General features: G+C 37.8%; 1 protein-coding gene across 2 annotated transcripts in view; it reads right to left on the bottom strand.

Moving 5' to 3' along the window:
• The window catches only part of LOC140233372 (1-phosphatidylinositol 4,5-bisphosphate phosphodiesterase beta-4-like), a 181,771-nt gene that overhangs the window by 40,988 nt on the left and 120,358 nt on the right, over nucleotides 1-20,425 (bottom strand). For both annotated transcript variants that reach the window (XM_072313489.1, XM_072313481.1), the window contains 2 exons: nucleotides 8,709-8,919; nucleotides 5,789-5,882 (listed from right to left, as the gene is read on the bottom strand). In XM_072313489.1, the coding sequence (XP_072169590.1) occupies nucleotides 5,789-5,882; nucleotides 8,709-8,919 (305 nt within the window). The remainder of the gene's footprint in view (nucleotides 1-5,788; nucleotides 5,883-8,708; nucleotides 8,920-20,425) is intronic.

Here is a 20,425-nt window from a genome sequence, read left to right as displayed (position 1 = left end):
TTCTCAGCTGCTTTTTGTTCATTTACACAGCCAAAGAAGCCAATAGCCTGTGTCTCCTTCCAGTCACATTATCTAGCTGACTGCTTCTACAATTTTGTAACTACACACAAGACGCCATGGAAAATGACATACTAACATTCAAATAGTCATTGGCAAAAATCCAAAGGAAATTGGGCACATCATTAGAACTCAAACACCAGAGCACTGCAATGTAATTTTCTGTCCTCAAAACTTTGTTTGAACATTCAGTTCCCAATCAAAATGACATATAAACATTTTAGTGAAAAGGAAAGCAATGTACAAAATCATGAAGCTTCCAATCATGTTATCATTATTCTCTTCCAATGACACTCATCCACAGTATTGTGGCGCTTGAGCGCAGACAAGCACAATTATGGATAGTAAGTCAGAATGATGACCACAGTTTGACACCCACTACAGTCAAATTTGTGCAGAAATAATCATCAACTGGTACCTTGCTTGTTGACAATAATATCCATCCAAGTTTTACTTTGCTCAATACTTATGAAGGCATCCTTATCATCACTCATGCCAACAAAAAAATCTGGCAAGAATTAGACTGATGAAACTTGCCAAGAAAAAGGTCATCAAGTGGCACACTGGATAATGACAAGCTCTTACGGATCAAGTCTCACTTTGCTTAATGTTTCAGAAGAAATTCTGATAATCTCTCAAGCTATCAAATCTGATGAGCATTATTGAGAGGCAGAAAATTCATGATAAAACTACCGTACTGTGAAATGGATTGTACAATGTCTTGGGATGCGATTCTGATGACATCAAGAGTCTGAAGTCACGTGAGTGAGAAGACGAGCACATTGAGTTAATTCTCCTGGGATCTTGATTCATGTAACAGATGTTGCCACACTCACCCATGCTAGTAGCAACACTGTGCAACTCTGGGTGCCCAACATACACTGCAGAAAAATTACATATCTTTAAGGTTGAGCTAATGAGATACTACATACTCTAAACACCAGAAATATTCACAGCATGAAATTTTTTTTTGTGTGTGATTTGGAGCTGACTGCCTTTTTTTTTGTGCTGCCTGAAGTTTTTGCGAATTGCCACCAGCATTTGATGCACATATTATAGACAAGAACTCTGGCATGCATTTTAATTCCATGAATCTTGGCTCTCGCATAATTCACAAAATTAAAATAGGCATGAAAATTTCTGGTTCAACAGTACAAAGTCTACACTTTTTGCATGCCAGTGAAGTAATAATCACTCTTTATGTTTTAGCATGAAATTCCAAGCTACAAATTGAGAGAATATTCAGAAACTGCCTTAATCAAGTTCTATCCACTGTGAACAAAACAGAGTTTACACCACTGAAATACAGGAATTTTTGAGAGAAAAACATTTTTTCATATACACCATGTACTGTACGAGTCTTAATATTTTGGGGCTTCCTCATAATGTCACCAGTGGTCAAATTTGTGCTGGTGGCTGACAATAAATGGAGAAATTAACATCATTCACTCATTTTCAGAAAGCAAAATTTCTGATCCTGTATTAACAACAAGCATGCTATGAACTATAAAAAGGCATCTAGAATTGCCTGTACTCTGATGCATTTGTAAAATAATTCCACGATTATTTCAATGAAGCACACAGTCTCAGTATTAGTACATGCACAAACATAATTTAGACATGTGCATGACTATGTTTGTGCAGTTCATTTGACCAACACTGTGTAATGTAAAGTAGCAATTTGAAAATACATTACTAAATAGCATTATCCTTCACTACATGGTGAATATCACGGAATGTCTGGTATGTCATTTTTTCTAAACAATAACACAAAATCAAATACAAATTCACTTAAAAAAACAATATCCTGGACAACTTTGTGTGAGTGGCTTGTTGAACCTGTGTCTAAGCATCTTTGACCTTTCTATATATTCTCATGATATACTGTACACTGAAGTCTAGAATATATTGAATCATCACACATCCTGTAGCAAGTTCAGAAATGTTAGCAACATTTTTTTTTTCCATGATTGGTATAAGGGTTGATTTTGAAAGCCTGTGTAATCACATTTGCTTGGATATTCTTTCAAAATGTGTGCATGAGAGCATCTTTATATTATCTTGCCATAAAATTACAACACCCTGAAAGCATCTCTAAGAAGAATTATTGCAAATGTCTCTTCAAATATAGCTCAGTCTTTCTGCATGACATGGCAAAGGTTCTGTGGACAGAGAATGATATACCCAGTCTAGACTTGCTTGATTAGTCTGACATTTGCAAGGATTTCTACTTTTTACATCTTAGGCAAGCCCATAGAAAATAAATAAAAATATATTTGCTGCACTAGAGCGCAGTAGTCTGTAAACAATCTGGCTGGGCTTGTATTCCCTTCATTATGGATGGATCATTACAATGATCAAATAAAATGCACAAACTGACGAATGTTCTGATATGAGGCTTTACTCAACACTACTGGAATTCTTCACCTTTGATTTGATGCAGTGCAGCTTTGATTTAGATCTGATTTCCATACGACTTCAATTTCCGTTACACTTCTGCCTATTCAAATGGAGCACACACAGTGCTGGCATAAGCAGCAAAATTAATAAACAGATAAATTCCCATTCTGACACAAAACGGTACGAGTTGTGGAAACAATACGAACCCCCCCTCCCCCCCCCCACCACACACACACACACACATATTTAACGTAGTGAGTATCATCACCACAGTTCCAGTGTCTGCCTATCCTCCAAACATTTACTCTTGGGAAGCTCTTACTATATTATGATAATGTGTAAAGCCTTCCTTGAATGATCACCCAGCCAGATGTGCCTGGAAAGATTTGACCCACATCTGAACGTCCTGTTTATCTTCTGTCGTCTAACAGTGTCTAGTTCCAGCCCGTTTGTGTCATTGAGTTTCTTCTGGCTTTGACTTTCTTCAGACAGCCTGTCTGGGGCATCCATAAGACCGGCTCCACTCGAGTCACACTTTGGGGCCCCGTTTCACAAAGATGATTGCAAATATTGTAAATTGCAATAATTGCAACTTACCACCGAAAACAGTCATTTCAATGCTCAAAGTTGATTGGTTGTTTTCTGATTACTGCCATACTAACTTGTCTCAAAGCAACATGCAATGACCACGACCATCTTCTCTGACACAGCGTCAGATCGTGCAAGTGAGAGATTTCCACATGGTTGGTACTGGCCTCTCTATTCACATTTTCATTCATATTCATTTGTGATTATGCAGAACTAAGTACTAGTTATGCCACATATATAGCGAGTCTAATTTTTCGCGTATAAGGACTTGCGAACAATTTCCCGAAGTGCTTAAATCCTCTGTTGTGGAGTACCGTATTATCCAACACCTTGTTCATGAATGAACAGAGTAATACGTATCAGTGAATACGTGTTCATGAAACATTTGTTGTCGGAATAAGGGTTGATATTTTCGTATGTCATTACATTTCTGAATAGCATCTGACACACAAAATTTGTGAAAAATTCACAGACCCTGCGACACATATATGGCATAAAGTATTGTGTCTCGTGGTCTTTTTGTTCATCTTTTTTTCTCTTTCTCTCTTCTGCCTCCACTCGTTTTTTTTTCTATCTATTTCTACTTCCCTTCATCCTTACAAACAATTGTATAAAAGTCTCGTTTACTCTTCCTCTTCAGCTACTAGTAACACAAAAAATACCTATTTTGTCTTCCTTTCAACTCGAACTTGCTCTGTTCCTCTCTCTCTCACATGTAAGTACACCTATAGTCAATATGGTAGTAAGAATCTTCTTCACGCATATTTCTCACTCCTCCCTATCTAGCTGATAATTTTCCCTTCACTTGTCACATGCTGTATCTCAATTCTCCAATTATCCCAGCCATGTGTATTAGTCCTCTATCTCCCTCACTGACTCCCCCCCCCTCTCTTTCCTCTGTCCATACACTCCATACACATTTAAGCCCCCCCCCCCCCCCCCACCCCTTCCACCCTTTCACATTTCAATTGTATGCATGCCATGATTTGGGTCTGGGTGAGACCGTTGATAATTCCCAGACAGTCCTGCTTCACATCCCTCGGGGTACATTCTGGAGAGGGGGGGGGGGGAGGGAGGCAACAACACCAACAACATTTAAATACTAAATGCTAAAAGCAGTGCAATGGCTAGGAAGGTCCCTCCTGGCAGCATCACATCCTCAGGGAAGCACACTGTGGAGGTAAGTAATTACCTCGCAGCCCACAAACACCGTACCAGCCAGGGACAGAGAGCTTGTTTTCACAATTATGATGGGTGGGAGGAAAACAAATGAAAAGAAAAAAAAAATGTGGAGTTTTTACATTCTTTCCACTAATATCAGAATATGTATAAGTTGCTATTTCTGTGTCACCATTACTTTGTGAGTCGCTAATTCCATCTCTTCTTCAGTATCTGACTTGACTTCCTTCAGACCAAAGCATTTGCATTGCCTGTGATGCTAGACTAATGCATGTGGCTCTGAATGTCTAAACAGCATAAACGCTCTTTTGCAGTCTCTAAATTATCCCTGATCATATCTGAAAGTCACATTTGGTAACAGAATAATTTTGTGATCAGATAAAAAATACCCATTGATAACTTTGGCACAAAAAATTCAAGACTGCTTTGAATGTCTTGAATTTCCCCTTTTTTCCTTCACAATGTTTGAATTCCTCCAGAGAAGAAAAGAAAAATTGTCTACCTAATCAGAACACCATCCCCATGACATGAATGCAGAACTGATACATGTGTCTGCTCATTACAGTGCAAAACTAAGTTGTTATAGGTTTGTGTCTATCATTACCTTGCATCCACAAACTAATAACTTTCTGTTTCTAAATTAGCCTTCACACATGCCAAAGAAACAGACACATCATCACCATATTCATCAATGTCTGTTAACCAGACGCTCTGCTAGACATGTGATTTGTATCCCCGTAAATGAGAGCCTTGGACACACCCAAAGTTGAGACAGCTCTTACTCAGCGATGAGTGGGTTAGGAGTTCCTATCTTTTTCTTCCCAAATCACACACATGTGACTGTGCGTGAAACAGACACGGCCCTCGAGAAGTTCTGACGATTGCATAGAAACGGAACTTGAGAGCAATGGTAAGGCCAGCGCACTCAATTACCCTTTTCAGCAACCCCCCGATTCCCCACAATCCCGGCAGTGTCTGCTGCCCCCACACACATTGTCATCTCATGCATGGTAATTAGCTGCTGGTCTTCCGAAAAGGCAGTTTGTATGCCGCTTCTGGTGGCTTATTGACTGCCGCAGTGGGACAATCAATAACAGCTAATATTTGCTCAACCTTCCTCCTTTTACCGCCGTTCTCGTCTCTCCCACATCTTCCTGCACCATATGCAATATGAAGACGAGTTCTCCATCCAGCAAAAACGTTCACACCTGTACAGCCTACGTATGCACAGCACATCGTAAAAACTGCATCACATATACTGCATACATGGTGCATTTTGCCAGATTTTCGTCTCCGCAATTTTCGCGAGTCAACTGATGATTGCGAAATTGTGAAAACATGGCCTCATATTACACGATCGTGTTGTATATTGTCTTCATGGTGGGAAATCAACAGTTTTTTCAAAAAGGGACTACACCAATATCTCAATCCATCACTGTGGTTTTTAACCGCGAATTCAGCTAATCATGAAATTGTACCACAAGTCATAACTTGCGAAATGTTTCATGCTGGCAAGATTTGGCATATAGAGTTAGCCAAAATGGGTGTTCAGCATACAACGTACCTTGAAGAGAATGTCAGTGCACATGGCCAGGCCGTGGGTAATGATAGGTTCTTGGTCTTCACTCCGCCCATCCCAACAGTCCAACTCCACACATCTGTACACAAAAAAAAACATAAAGAAAGCACAGCATAAAACACAGCAAAGTATGATTTTTACTCACTGATGAAAATAGTGTCATAATCACGACAGTATCACATTCTATCATGGATATCTCATTAGATGATGCACAAGTTTCAAGTAATATCATATTTAGCTCTTTAACATTTTGACTGATATGAAAGCTTCATCCACATATCAAATTACTTAATTTGAATTCATTTCATCAAATCATGTAAAAATACACACATCATAACAAAATGCCTATATTGTAATCACCTAAATTGAAGTGCTTTACAATGTAGTTATCATAATCCTCATTATATTCACGCAAGAACAAGAAAACAACTTTGAACTTTGCAACTGATGAATCATGAATTTGAATAACTTTGAACTTCATGGTAACAACACCTATCAGGTAAAAAAAAAAACACAACAACAACAAATGATGGAGCAAACTCTTTATGCTGACATATGACATTTGAAAAAAGCTTTGCTTTACAGTGAAGAAGTGAAGGAACACACTATAATTGCATCTTAGCGCACATCTCACATATGTATATTTGACATTCAAGCCTCTCTTGACAGCTAATCATGTCGTACCACTATTGTGCCAGGGAGTTGGATAAATGGACTTTAACGAGTCTCCCTGTGAAATGAATTAATATGAGATGGGGAGTGGGGTGGATGCTAGCCACAATCAGAGACTGAAATCTGGCACTAGGAATATAGAGAGAGCGGCAGAGGTGTGAATGGCATGCGAGCAGCAGCACAACTTAGCTGATCAGAAGAAATTGAGTTTCGCTTCTATCAATTCCCAATGGGTGGGGGGTATGGATACAGCCAGCAGTGGTGGTCCAAATAGCTTGTGCTCTATGCACATGTAACTCTCTTCATTTGACCTATGTTACAATCTATTGTGGATTTCTGCCAACATACATTTCTCGCCAAATTACTTTTGCACTCTTGCAATGGCATGATATGAGATGAACTCTCCCCCAGCTATATCTAACCCAATGATAAATTCTCCCACTCAATTTAAGCCAACAGCAGAGAGCAAAAAAGACAGAAAATCCAAAGTGGCGGGGAAAGACACTCCAGAACGGCTGCTGACTCACAAATTTAAGACTTGGCATTAATCTTATGTTTGTGACTTGGTATTTATCTTCCAAGAATTATGTGACTTTCAAAACATCTACATCAGAGGTATCGACTTCAACAGTACAATGTTCACCAGAGTGTCATTACGATAATAAATACTGTATACCAGTACATTGATATTTTCACGATGGGGCAAATTAAAGCTCTTTCCACAACATGCAGACTTTTTAAAGTTGTACCTTGGAGGGACATGTCCGACAGGATGAATGAATAATAGAAGGAAACACAATATGAAAAGTCTCTAGTGACATATAACACATAAGAGGAGGTTTTGATTAGTAGTTGTCTCAGAGGGACTGTATACATAACCTGCCACAAAATTCTCCCTGAAATCTATAAATGAGGCTCACATACTATTCAATACAAAACATAGAATGTGCTTCATATATTTTTGGAATGTACTCAAATGAAAAGACACTATGTCATCATATAATTCTTGGAACAAGGAATTTTTCTCATTCTATTATAAATCACAATGATGAAACAAAACCATGAAAGCGGTCATGATTTGTTATCCAAAATCCCATTTTGGAGGAAAAACTTCATTAGTCTGCAAAACACTTAATCGCCTCTTCATCAATGGCACAATGTTGACTGACAGGTCATTATGATAACAAATACTGTATATGTTAACATTCTGTGGTATTATTTTGCAAATAGGCCCTCTATCACAAAAATCACAACACATGAAAATATTGACACGAATGAGAACAAAAATTTGCCCCACACGTAAGTGACACTGGCCATGGCAAGTCTAATCTGGTGCTGGCATACACATGTTGAAGCTGAGCACTACTCACTATCAGGCCCCTGCTCAAATCCTTGGAATACTAGCACTTTTTTTTCACTGGGAGATTTGATTTCATTTAAGACAATGTTTCAACAAAAAGGTTTGTTTGTGAAGTGACATTTTCTTTTAAATTTTTGTGTCTGTTATTTTGGAATCATTGTGGTAATGAGGAGATTACAAGCACGAAATCAACGACTCAAGAAAACATCTGATCAACTGTCGGTCACAAAAATATCAGTGTGTACAGTAACAGACACAAGTAGGACACAAGGAATCCATGGAAAAAAGTTCTTTACTTTTAAACATCATATGGTGTGTTGACATTGTAGTGAATGGAAAAACAAAGGAGGAAAAACTGTGATGGGAATGAAAACGGGAAACATTGTTAAAGTTATATGATGATGACAAGCATTACGGCAACACCAATCAAGGGAGCTCCTGATATTCTGCAGGCAGATTGGATGCAACAAGGAAACATCAATAACATGTTCCATTAGACTGGAGCTTGGCTTGACAACGATCTCTAACAATGGGACTTTCCCGGTGAAAGCAAATCCGGTTGAAAGACACAGCATGGAGAGTGACGTTGTGAAATTCTTGCACGTAGAGTACCGAAATGTGATGTCACAGCCCTTCATTGCCATGGAAACTGGTTTTAAACAACCTCACCTGGCCCATGTGTCTGTGAAGACTATTGTTGGTAACCAAGCTCACACCTGCTTGCAACCCAAGCTATAACAAAAGACTAAGACATCATCACTAGGGTACTCTATACTACAAAGACAAAAGCATAAAATGTGAGGAGTGACTGGCATATAAGGAAGAGAGACCTTTCTTTGTATGTTTGCTTTGGTTTGCTTTGCTATGCTTTACCTGCACCCTGCCAGCAGGACCTGTCTGTACATCTCGACGGAGGACTTGCCACCAAACTGCCTGCCTGTCAGGTACGTGTTGTGGGACGAGTTAATGAAGTAGTGGGCCAGGGGTTGGTCCATGTCTTGGCACAGCTCCAGGCGGTCAAGGAACACGGGCGCATTCTCATCGGACATAAGATACCGGCACAGACCATCTGATGACAGGAGCTCTACAAATGCATGAATGAACAACAAACAAATTTTCCGATTAAAATCTATTTACTCCCCCATCTTCAGGACATCACATACTCATTTTTTAATGGCTGGCTCCCTTTTTTCATCACATGAATATACACTCCTTGTCTTAAAGTCTACATCTAAAAGTTTACTATGGGTCAATAACCCTTCTTCATTTTCTTTTCTTTCTCCCAAAGGTACACTAGCATTTTCTGAAGACAGCTTTAGTTGTTTTCTTCTATTCCGTATTTCTGTCCTCTACTTTCCACTCTGCCTACCTTTTCCTCACTACAGCAGCAGCTGTGACTTTCACCGATTGTGGGTGGTTATCTCACCACCCTTTTTTTCTCTTATCCCCATCAACCTTTTCTTTTTCCACCTCCCTTCCTCTCTTCTCACTTGAGCCTCATTTTTCTGCCTCCCTTCCCACATCTTACACTCTGCCTCCCTTCCCACACCCTACACTCGGCCTAATCTAGCTTTAATATTAGGTTATACAATTGTTTATTCGAGTCTTCCTCCAGCCAGCTCTAACAAGACACCTAAATTTGGATCCCTCCCCTTCATCCGCAGGTTTAAGAGGCTTGTTATACAGTGAAGATCCATCGGGATTAGTGGCTAAAGGGAGATGAGTATATGCCAAGTATATAGGAAATATGACATATGTACATGTATATCTTCTAAATGCAATCAGAACATACGGGAGAAAAAGACACACTTGTGTTATGTATTTGCATAGTGTATTTTGATTTCACCTTTCATCACTATTTTAGACTACTTTGGATGATTTTGTACTGTTACTAATGGCTGCTTTTATATTTGAACGCACACTATCACTGCCAAAAATTGTTTGATAAAGTGCCTTGTTTTCTACTCTTATGAAATCGAGTAAATATATCCAAGGCAAATTTCTCACACTGTGTCAAAAACCTTGATTTCTTATTAACCTATCAAAGGTTGTGGCAAAATTAGTTCCCTAGTACATAAAATCAAGTTCTGAAAGAAGCAAAATCAGCCACATATGTATCAATATTAACCCGTTCCATACTAAATTCTGAAATGCCCATAGACTTAATACGCAGGTCACCAGGTTCCCGTAAAGAACAGGTTTAATGATACAATACATCTGTGCAAGAAAAAACGGGATATTGGCATGCCCAAAAGAAATGTATCATCCATATTTGATTGAGATGACAGTGAGTTTGCTATTTCTGGGTGTTCTCATCAATAAATGGTTATGGGGTAACAAAAAAAGATCAAATAACATTAGCAAGAAGTCATTTGTACCTAAAGTGAGGAAGAGTGATCCTGGTATGTAAAATGATTACAATGGCACATGCCTCTAGCATGTAAAGATCCACATGCAGTGGAGTATGGATGGGGTGTGGGCGGGGCGTGGGCGGGTCAGCATGTAAATGGCTAGGACCATGGACGGAAAACAAAAATCACTATCTTGAGAGCTTTCAAGCTTCAGGGACCAATCCATTCAATGCCCAGCTTGATGACTGCATGGTGCTGAGAGGGCTCACAACCTTTCTCAAATCTGCATTTTTTTCTTCACCATCCCTCCATCCCTCCCGACCTCTTCCCCCCCCCCCCCCTTCCATCAGGCCATATGGCAATCCATCAGTAAAGACATTGCAATGTACTGCATCTATCACAGGAGAAGGATTATGAAACAGATGGCTGAGGGAAAAGAAAGAGAGAGAGAAACAGGTTTCAGGAAGGAAAGAAGAAAGGGGGGCATTTAGACAGATAGTTAGGAGGGAAAAGCACACAAACATAAATGTGAAGACTTTCAATGCAAAAACTTGACAAATCCATCGTTATCAACTTCAGATATTGAAGACTGTGAAGCTGCTTCAAAGCAAAGAAAATAATCAAAATAATATTTGATAATTTTGATATCTTCAGAAATATTTGTTGCTTTGGAAAAAGTGCAGTATCATTGAAAATACATTTTTTCCACCAGATAATGACCTTACTATAAAAAAAAACCCTGAAAAAGGGAATTATTAATATTTATTTATTATTATTATTATTATTTTTTTTTTTTTGGGGGGGGCATTTGAACTCTTCATGTACACTTGCACACCACAAAAGAAGGAAAGCTAGGTAGGGAGAGAGGGAAGGGAGAAGAAAAGGAGAGATAGAGAGGGAGAGAGAGAGAAACAAAAAGAAGGAAAGGAAGAGACAAAGATGATATGCTGTGATGACCTTATCTTTTCCCCCTTATACACAACAATAAATAAATACAAAAATCATGTGATGACCAAATGGCATAGTCTGCATGTGCCACTGGCAAGGAACATTTGAGGTAAGCTAAGAAAGAGGGCTACCACCAACATTAGGCACATCTCTGTATGTCTGTGTATGTGTGTGTGTGTGTGTGTGTGTGTGTGTGTGTGTGAATGTGTGCATCACTACATCCTTTTCTTTCCTGTGTATTTCTCTCATGACGCTCACATGTACACATTATTGATCAAGTTGACTAACAGCTTTAGTCATTTTTACGTTATACTTTAGTTTGTGTATGACTGTCACATGCACATATTGGGTCAGGTCATTTCAAAATAGAGAATAGTCAAGAATCTGTGCAACTCTCACACGGTTTGTCGGATTTCTGTAATCATGAATAAAATGCATACAAACACACACACACACACACACACACACACACACACACAAATGAAAGTAATGTCTGTGCATACATGTTTGTATGTGTTAGAGTGTGTGTATATGTGTGCATCACCAGGTCAAGCATTCACGAAACCTGCTCCCAATTCTGTATTTCATGAGTCTGCATGATTAGATTTTTTTTTTTTTAAATAAAACACCTTATAATGCACATCACTGAATATCAAATTATGGAAATGAAGTTAGAGATATGACATCTATTAAAATTGGCAAAAGAAGATAAGAGTCTGTAGATAATTTAAAAGATAATTCCACTAACATATGTTTTGGACAACGGGATGACAATACACACCGTACCTCTGTGCATTACAGATGATTAGACATACATCTGTATCTAAACAAGCAATCAGAAGTTGGAAAGAAACCTGATAAGCTCCTCAAAAATAATACCAAAGAACTAGAAATTCATGTTTCAAACACAAACATTGTGAGGAATTGATATCACAATCCCATTTAAATACTTGAATTGAGGGATTTCTGTGAATCGCTGGCAAACACGGAAAGGTCATCCACCATCAAAGATATTTTTACGAGATTACGACTCCTCATCCAATATTCTGACTTATCAGAGCAGGCTAAATAAATGCACAGGAAGTGGGAGGCACCCAAATATGGAATGAAATCAATATTCCTCCCTGGAAAAAAAAAAATCTATGTATTGCATATCCATCCTCAGTCTAATAACTCTGCTGTATATGCTGCTTGTTGCGGCATACACTCAGCCGTGTCCTGTTTTCCAATTCCTATGGAGGAAAGCTTACCGTAATGGATTTTGTGTGGGTGTATAACTGGAAAATATATGAAATTATTGGTATGCTGGGCTGCTATTGAACCATAACCATGTCTGCTGTCCCAAATACTCACCAGAATGTACAAGTGAGCGGACCCTACTCGAGCACTGCTACCAAGAAAAGCATTGAATTGTCTCTCTAATACTGTAAACACTTGAAAGATTATGATGTATTGAATGGGTAAGAACTGCTCTCTAATCTAGCAGTGTACAATAATTGAGTGCATATCATCTGTAAAACCACATATGGTTGACTTTCTAAATCACCTTAGAAATATTGTGCAATAAAGAGTGGTTAGAAACTGCACTAATGCAGCAAATGCAAGATTACTGAGCATGCATCGTCTTTCTTAAAAGCCGAACATGTTTGAACATCTACAGTTGAATAAAACATACTGCAGCATGGAGGCTTGCAATTTCTGCAAGATGAAGTGTGTTGTTCATGCTGATTCTACCCCAACACATTTTCTACGATTGGTGACTTATATCTCAGAAAGCAGTCTCTACACGGTAGAAGACATGCAGGGAGTTAGTGAGAGCATATAAGTTAATTATCAGCTTTCTGTTGATGCTACCCCGTTTCTCCCACATGACTAGCCCTTGCTTTCCTGTTTCTTATGGCTACAACCACACTTAACTCATTTAAGACTAGTCCCAAGTATAATCAAGCAGGTGTCTATAGGAAATGCGTGTTACAGCAAAATCAGCATGTTCTCAATGGGTTAAGAAACGTCAAGTCTTGACAGGAAAAAAAGCCAGACTTATGCTGAGATTCTGTCAGAGAGAGCCGCTGCCTCGCCGGCTAGGGTAATGTCATGTACACATGGAATGCCTTCCAAATATAGACATCCCCTTTTGACATGGCGCACCGCTCCTGCAGTCAAACAGGCATGTTTGGGACAAAAATACATGCCTCGCATCCTGCCGACAATGGCAACAATTCTTGCCTCCCACGTGAAATCAAGATAATGTGCAGTGTACATGGCAAAATAGCCAGACTGATCTTACAAGTGGAGAGCGATTCATTCTCAATTTGAAGTAGGCATGAAAACATAAAAAGATGTTTCATATTTTCATAAGTCATATTGTACATCTGCACCTTTATTCTCTCTCCAGAATGCAAGCATGCTTACTTCTTTATAAAACAACTGTAAAATATTCTACAGCATTACTGCTTTTGAAAACTAAAAAAGAAAAATACCCTAAAAATACTTGTGACATCCACTGAACATTTCTTTTTATTTCTACTATAGGTATCCTCTGTACAACAAAAGAATAAAGATCTTATTGAATAAAGACAAAGGCATTATGTGTCAGCATGTTCGCAGTCTTTTTTACTTAATGAGGAATGCTTAGGACTCTTTCAGGCAAAAACACTTGAATATAAATGATTCACAATTCTGTGCAAGAAACTTTTCTCTCGACATAATTTCCCGGTGCAAAGTGCTAAGTTCTGTGGGTGACTTGGTATTAAACTGCTACTTGGCAATGTGCAAGTCAGTCAAGAAATTTGCCTTCAAATACTTTGATAATTTTAGGGAAACATAGTACTTTATACTGTATACGCCAAATATTTCGCGAGGTTTTTATTTTCGTGAACTTTGTGAGTTGGGTGCTATTTGCAAAATTAAAGACATGCGAAAATATTGATTCTGATCCCGATGTGAATGACACGTACGCGTGTACATTTCTCCATTCACTACAGGACTACACGATCGCGAAATTATCTACTCACAGAATCGTCGGGAATTCCTGATTCGCAAAAATTTAGACTTGCCAAATCCATGTACACATGGAATGCCTTCCAAATATAGACATCCCCTTTTGACATGGCGCACCGCTCCTGCAGTCAAACAGGCATGTTTGGGACAAAAATACATGCCTCGCATCCTGCCGACAACGGCAACAATTCTTGCCTCCCACGTGAAATCAAGATAATGTGCAGTGTACATGGCAAAAGAGCCAGACTGATCTTACAAGTGGAGAGCGATTTATTCTCAATTTGAAGTAGGCATGAAAACGTAAAAAGATGTTTCATATTTTCATACGTCATATTGTACATTTGCACCTTTATTCTCTCTTCAGAACGCAAGCATGCTTACTTCTTTATAAAACAACTGTAAAATATTCTACAGCATTATTGCTTTTGAAAACTAAAAAAGAAAAATACCCTGAAACTACTTGTGACATCCACTGAGCATTTAGTTTTATTTCTACTATAAGTATCCTCTGTACAACAAAAGGATAAATATCTTATTGAATAAAGACAAAGGCACTATGGCCCAAATTCACGAAGGTGGTACAAACAAAACCATGGTCTAAACCATGGACAAAAACCATGGGGCGCCAAGTGTAAAACAGAATATTTCGTTACGAAATTGGTCATTTCGTTGACAAAATGACTGTTTCGTTAACGAAATTATCATTTCGTGGACTAAATGTTCATTTAGTTACAAAATGTCGTCATTTCTTTACAAAATAATCATTTCATCGACGAAATGACTGATTTTGTAGCGAAATATCGCATGCGACACTTGGCATTCCATGGTTTTTGTCCATGGTTTAAACCATGGTTTCATTTGTACCACCTTCATGAATTCGGGCCTATGTGTCAGCATGTTCGCAGTCTTTTCTACTTGATGAGGAATGCTTAGGACTCTTTCAGGCAAAAACACTTGAATATAAATGATTCACAATTCTGTGCAAGAAACTTTTCTCTCGACATAATTTCCCGGTGCCAAGTGCCAAGTTCTGTGAGTGGCTTGGTATTAAACTGCTACTTGGCCATGTGCAAGTCAGTCAAGAAATTTGCCTTTAAATACTTTGATAATTTTAGGGAAACATAGTACTTTAAACTGTATACATCAAATATTTTGCGAGGTTTTTGGCTATTCGCAAAATTAAAGACATGCGAAAATATTGACTCTGATCCCGATGTGAATGATATGTACGCGTGTACATTTCTCCGTTCACTACAGGACTACACGATCGCGAATTTAACTACTTGCAGAATCGTCAGGAATTCCTGATTCGCAAAAATTTGGACTTGCCAAATATATGGCGTATACAGTACATGAGGTCAGCACTATCTGTTGTTGTTTTTTTTTTATCTCAAGTGCATTAATGATGATGACCAATGTTTTATCTATGTACTTCTTTTGAAGAGTTAGCATACTCGTAGCTTATTGTATCAATAAAATGAGCATGAATTATGAACAGTGCAATCTATCAAGCTCTAATGTAGTCTCTAACTTTATGGCTGATGTTAAGTCTTTATGTTTCAGAACCGATGTTTCTCATGCACTTGAAAAGGACAGAAAAAAAAACCCCACTGTAAAACAAAATACAAACTAAAAAAGACAAATAACCTTTATTGTATCAGAAATGAATGACTGTCCTTTGAGTAAACAAGAAATGGCAGGGCCACTTCCGCAGCCCGTCTTGGTAAACATGTTTACCTCTGTGAGCACATTTCATAGGATGGGTAGCTCTGACGTATCTGTTTAGGTTAAATCAGTTCTTTCCTTTTTGCAAGACAAAATAGGACCATGAAGAGTGCACTCATTACCATTTCTGCACACACACACAAAATCATTATTTCAAAACATCACAATCCAGTGTTCATGGTCGATGCATAGCTCTTCTCGGCAAATTTAAACTTAAGTATTTTCAGAACAAACAAAGCATTTCTAGGAATGAACAACAATAACAACAGACAGCCTGACATTTGGGTATCACAGTCTAAAAATTCACACAAGGAAATAAGCTGTGGGAATAGAATAGAAATTAGTCATCAGAACTGGTAGATTAGGAACTGCCCACACTTCAAAAAGATAAGAATTGGGTTTTAGACCTCAGCAGCATTAGTATGTAGAGGAGAGGGCCCAAAGAGAGTGGAGAATGGAAGGTATACTTTAAAGATCACTCCTAATTATACAAAACAACAAAAGCTATTCTTTGACTGTAAACTAGAATACCAATCAAACTTGGGTAAAATAATCTTGAGAAGATAAGCTCCCTCATGCAAGGGGAAGAATACACTAAGCTAAAAACAGGAAGCTCGAAGAAAATACAACCATGAAAGAGGGTAACTTGATAGCACTGACTCCCACACAACGAAACGCCTGCAGGCTGCATGCCATCTTGTCAAAGGGAAATCATATAAGCCTGAAGTTTGTATTCAATAGCCCTGCCCAAGAAACTAACATAAATTGTTTGTACAAAGCAATCCTACATGAGAAAGGAAATGAAAACAAACATTTTGAAAAAAGAGACCATTGTAGAAAGATTCTACTGCCCATATATTGATTGATGTTCATTATACTACATGTTATATTATACGAGGCTCTACACTCAGTCTTTCTTTTGGTGGCCCAATTGGGCTACCAAAAACATCTTTCTATAAAAAGTGGTGGCCCGGCATCTATTTTTGGTGGCCCTTAGCCACGGTTAATGTCAAGCATTGCAGCATACACATATAGTTCAACACATATCACATAACACTTTCACAAATATTTTGTGAATAGAAAGAAATATGTCACTTGCACCCAGCTCACATGATGTTATACAATCTTATTACTAGTTGCAAATATAACATAAACTGAAAGAGTAGTAACACGAAAAAGAAAAAAAAAATCCCCTGACCATTCATTCGTTTTCATCACAGTTTCATGAAGTAGAAGGAAACATATTGTATGAGGAATATAGTGAGCATTTGAACTACTTGCTTCAAAATATTTTCTCTGGACAAAAGCATATAATCTGCATTGCACATTTTCCTCTATCTGATTTATCCTGGGACCTATGACTGAACAAGCTTGCTTTATTTACGTAGGCGCCATCACATTTCTTGTACTATGAGGATAGCCCAACACTACTACAACCACAACTTTGTGTTTATATTGAGACAAACTGTTGTGCAATCCGGTGAAGTTTCACCTAATCTATGCTTTGAAATTTTGGTATTGTACAATTGTGTATTTTTTTCTGCTCTATTTTCGTTCGTGAAAAATATGAAAATAAATTGAAATTGAAATATAATGTCCTGCATCTCTGTCTTCACATCTACTGAAGAAGAAACTCACATCGCCATCACCCATAGCTGGTGACATGATATTTGCAGATGTATTAAATGGGTACATTCTCATGTTCATTATGAAAATATGATAAGAATATCAGACTTGAACTCTGCAATATCAACAGGATATCTTGTTTGAATTACATTTAATGTCAGCTGAGTACAAACTATGGCAGCTATGAAGGAGAGCCCCACACAGCGATATGGAGCTTGGTGGAAATTTGAAAGTGAGTTGCCATTTCTAATCTTACAAACTTTAAAGACTTTTTTTGCTATCATTATTTTCTTTTTTAAACAAACTGGCAACTACTAGGATAATATACTATTACATTTATCTTCTCTTTAGACAGTTTTTATTTAAATTTTGGTATAAATTTTTGCATTTATCTTTTTTATGCACTGACCACAACCTCTATTATACTCTTCCTGTCAGCTAGAAGTGTTGTAAAGACTGGCAAGAGTGGTAATTTGATTCTCATAACTTTTTGAATTACACTCAGCCTGGATCAAATGTGCAATATCTCTATGCCACTTATAAATACATTCTTAAAATAACTGCAGTAGAAAGAATGGTTGTAAATCATGAACGTAAATCAGAAACACAAACAATGACACAAATTGAGAAAGCAAAGCACTGCTACATGCTCAAAGTATATCGGCATGTAAAGAGATACTGTAAAAGTGGATATTTTCATGTGACTAATTTTTCATGCTAAGCTGGGTAAGATGTTTTTCTTTTTGCAGAATCAGGACATCGATTACTGGAACATATGGAATGCAAAAATATCTGTGTGCTGTTATTTTTGCTCTAGCTTCTGATTGCACAAAATGCAGAAAAATTTCAACACTGTGAAAATTTCCACTTATTTACAGTACATTATCAAACTATATGATTGGTACAAGACCTTTACAGTATCCTCTCCGGATTGAGAATCAGAAATTCTGATACATAAAGTAATCCCTAGATGGACAGGAACCTCCTACACTTTGAATATCAACAGGTTATGGATTATCACAGCAATACTACAGGGTTCAATTAGAGACTAGCAATTCCAGTTACCAAAGTTCACACTGAGAATTTGGGTGGGTGATGGGATACAGCCAAAAAATGAAAAACAAAATAACAAAACAGCAAAACTAAGAAAGAAATATAAATTCATGTTGATTTTTCAAAATAAACTTGTCCTATTCTGATGTTTCAAACCTTCCCTTACCATCCTATTATATGTGACCCTGCACCACAAAACGAACAAAAAGTCGCCAGACATGGATTTTTAGTTAAGGGCAGATTCTGAAAGAGCAGACTCTAAGCTTTAAAATGATGTATAACTCAATTCAAATGGATTCTCGTAATCTATATGAATACTGGAAAGAAAGCACAAACTCTGAAAAGTGTGAACTGAGAAAAGAGGCTCTGAAGTAAAGGGTTTATTCAAGTACTTAATCTTTACTAAGCCGTGCTACCAGTGCCATGAATGGGACAAAAAACATGATGTTAACCACTGTAGCACAAACAATGAAGGGATTATGAGATTAAGCTGAAATTGAGCATGGTCTATTACCACATTCTGACTATGATAAATGTAAACTTTCAGAGCAGTAGCATTATCCTTTCAAAAGTTATAGAGTTGAAAGTGAAGAGGGTGCAAAGGATTATCAAGAAATGAAAGGGGCCTCTAAGAAAAACCTGATCACAATACTCTACCAAAAAAAGGGTAGTAGAAAAACTGTTGAAAACCCACTTTGCCATTCAATTTATGATCCCAAACTCAAGAATAATGTAGAAGAAGAATAGCTCTTACAGAAAATATGGAAACTCAAAATTGACTCAGTACACCCATTTCACCTTTCTTGAGTCCTCACGTAAAGTCAAGAGGTGCGACTTTTTGTTTGTTTTGTGATGCACGGTCACAAATACAAACTTGATAGACTCACATGTATTGCAGCATACTGTTTGTCTAACAGCAGTTGCCATGATAAGAACATGCTAGTAAGTCAAATTTCTAGCATTCTGACAACATAGTGGAAGATTCAGAGGGGTGGGGGGGGGGAGAGTATGGATAGGGGGCACTACATTAGAGATCACCATCAATTTACCAGGAAATAGATAATAAGTATTCATTTTGTGTGTGTGATAGTCCAATCTGTATATTTCTTTTAAGATGGTGGTACAGAAACAAATAGGACACAGAAATATACCAATAAAAATCAACTCTTTGATGGACTGAGATCATTTTAAACTCATTTATTCAGAACAAATCTGCCGATCACTGTGGACTTCAAATTGATCAAAGAGAAATCCGAAATGCAGTAAAAAACTTTGATGCTGAGAATACTGACCAGAATTTGTAGACAAGTGTTCAGTAAGATATAAAGACACCATCACTTAATCTGTACAAAATTGATGCTGACAAGGAGAGCCACTAATATAGAATCCCAAATGAAGGCACAGCCATTCCATTGTGACTCGCGTGACATTTATACAAAATTTTGACTTGTTATGGTTGAATACTTGAAAAATTTATTTTGCAGACCTGTTTAGTTTATGTATTTCAATCAAGGTATGGACCCTTCACATTGGTTCATAGAAATTTTTGATGTCAAGTCATTCTAGTAAGAGATACTTGACTTTTTTTGTTGTGACTCGCGTGACGCGACACTATTGAAGATTTCTGACCTTACTGTACGTAAATGAATTTTCGTAAGAAAGTACTTGTCCTATGTACACAGACTTTTCTGCATTCAATTTTGAGATATTAAGCGATAAATAGTAAAAATTTTATCAGGCCTTGACTTTTCCTTTGAACTCAGTTGGCATATAAAAAATGTGACTCGCGTGACACATGAGTGTGACTCGCGTGACGAGTATCATTCAGGACCAAAAGTTGAGCCTAATATAATAGTTTTATTGAGTAAAATGAGCCAAATGTTTAAC

This window comes from Diadema setosum, chromosome 1 (genome assembly GCF_964275005.1).
Source record: "Diadema setosum chromosome 1, eeDiaSeto1, whole genome shotgun sequence".
Taxonomy (NCBI): Eukaryota; Metazoa; Echinodermata; class Echinoidea; order Diadematoida; family Diadematidae; genus Diadema; species Diadema setosum.
Note: the sequence above shows the minus strand (reverse complement) of the source record. Positions and strands in the feature narration are given on the sequence as shown.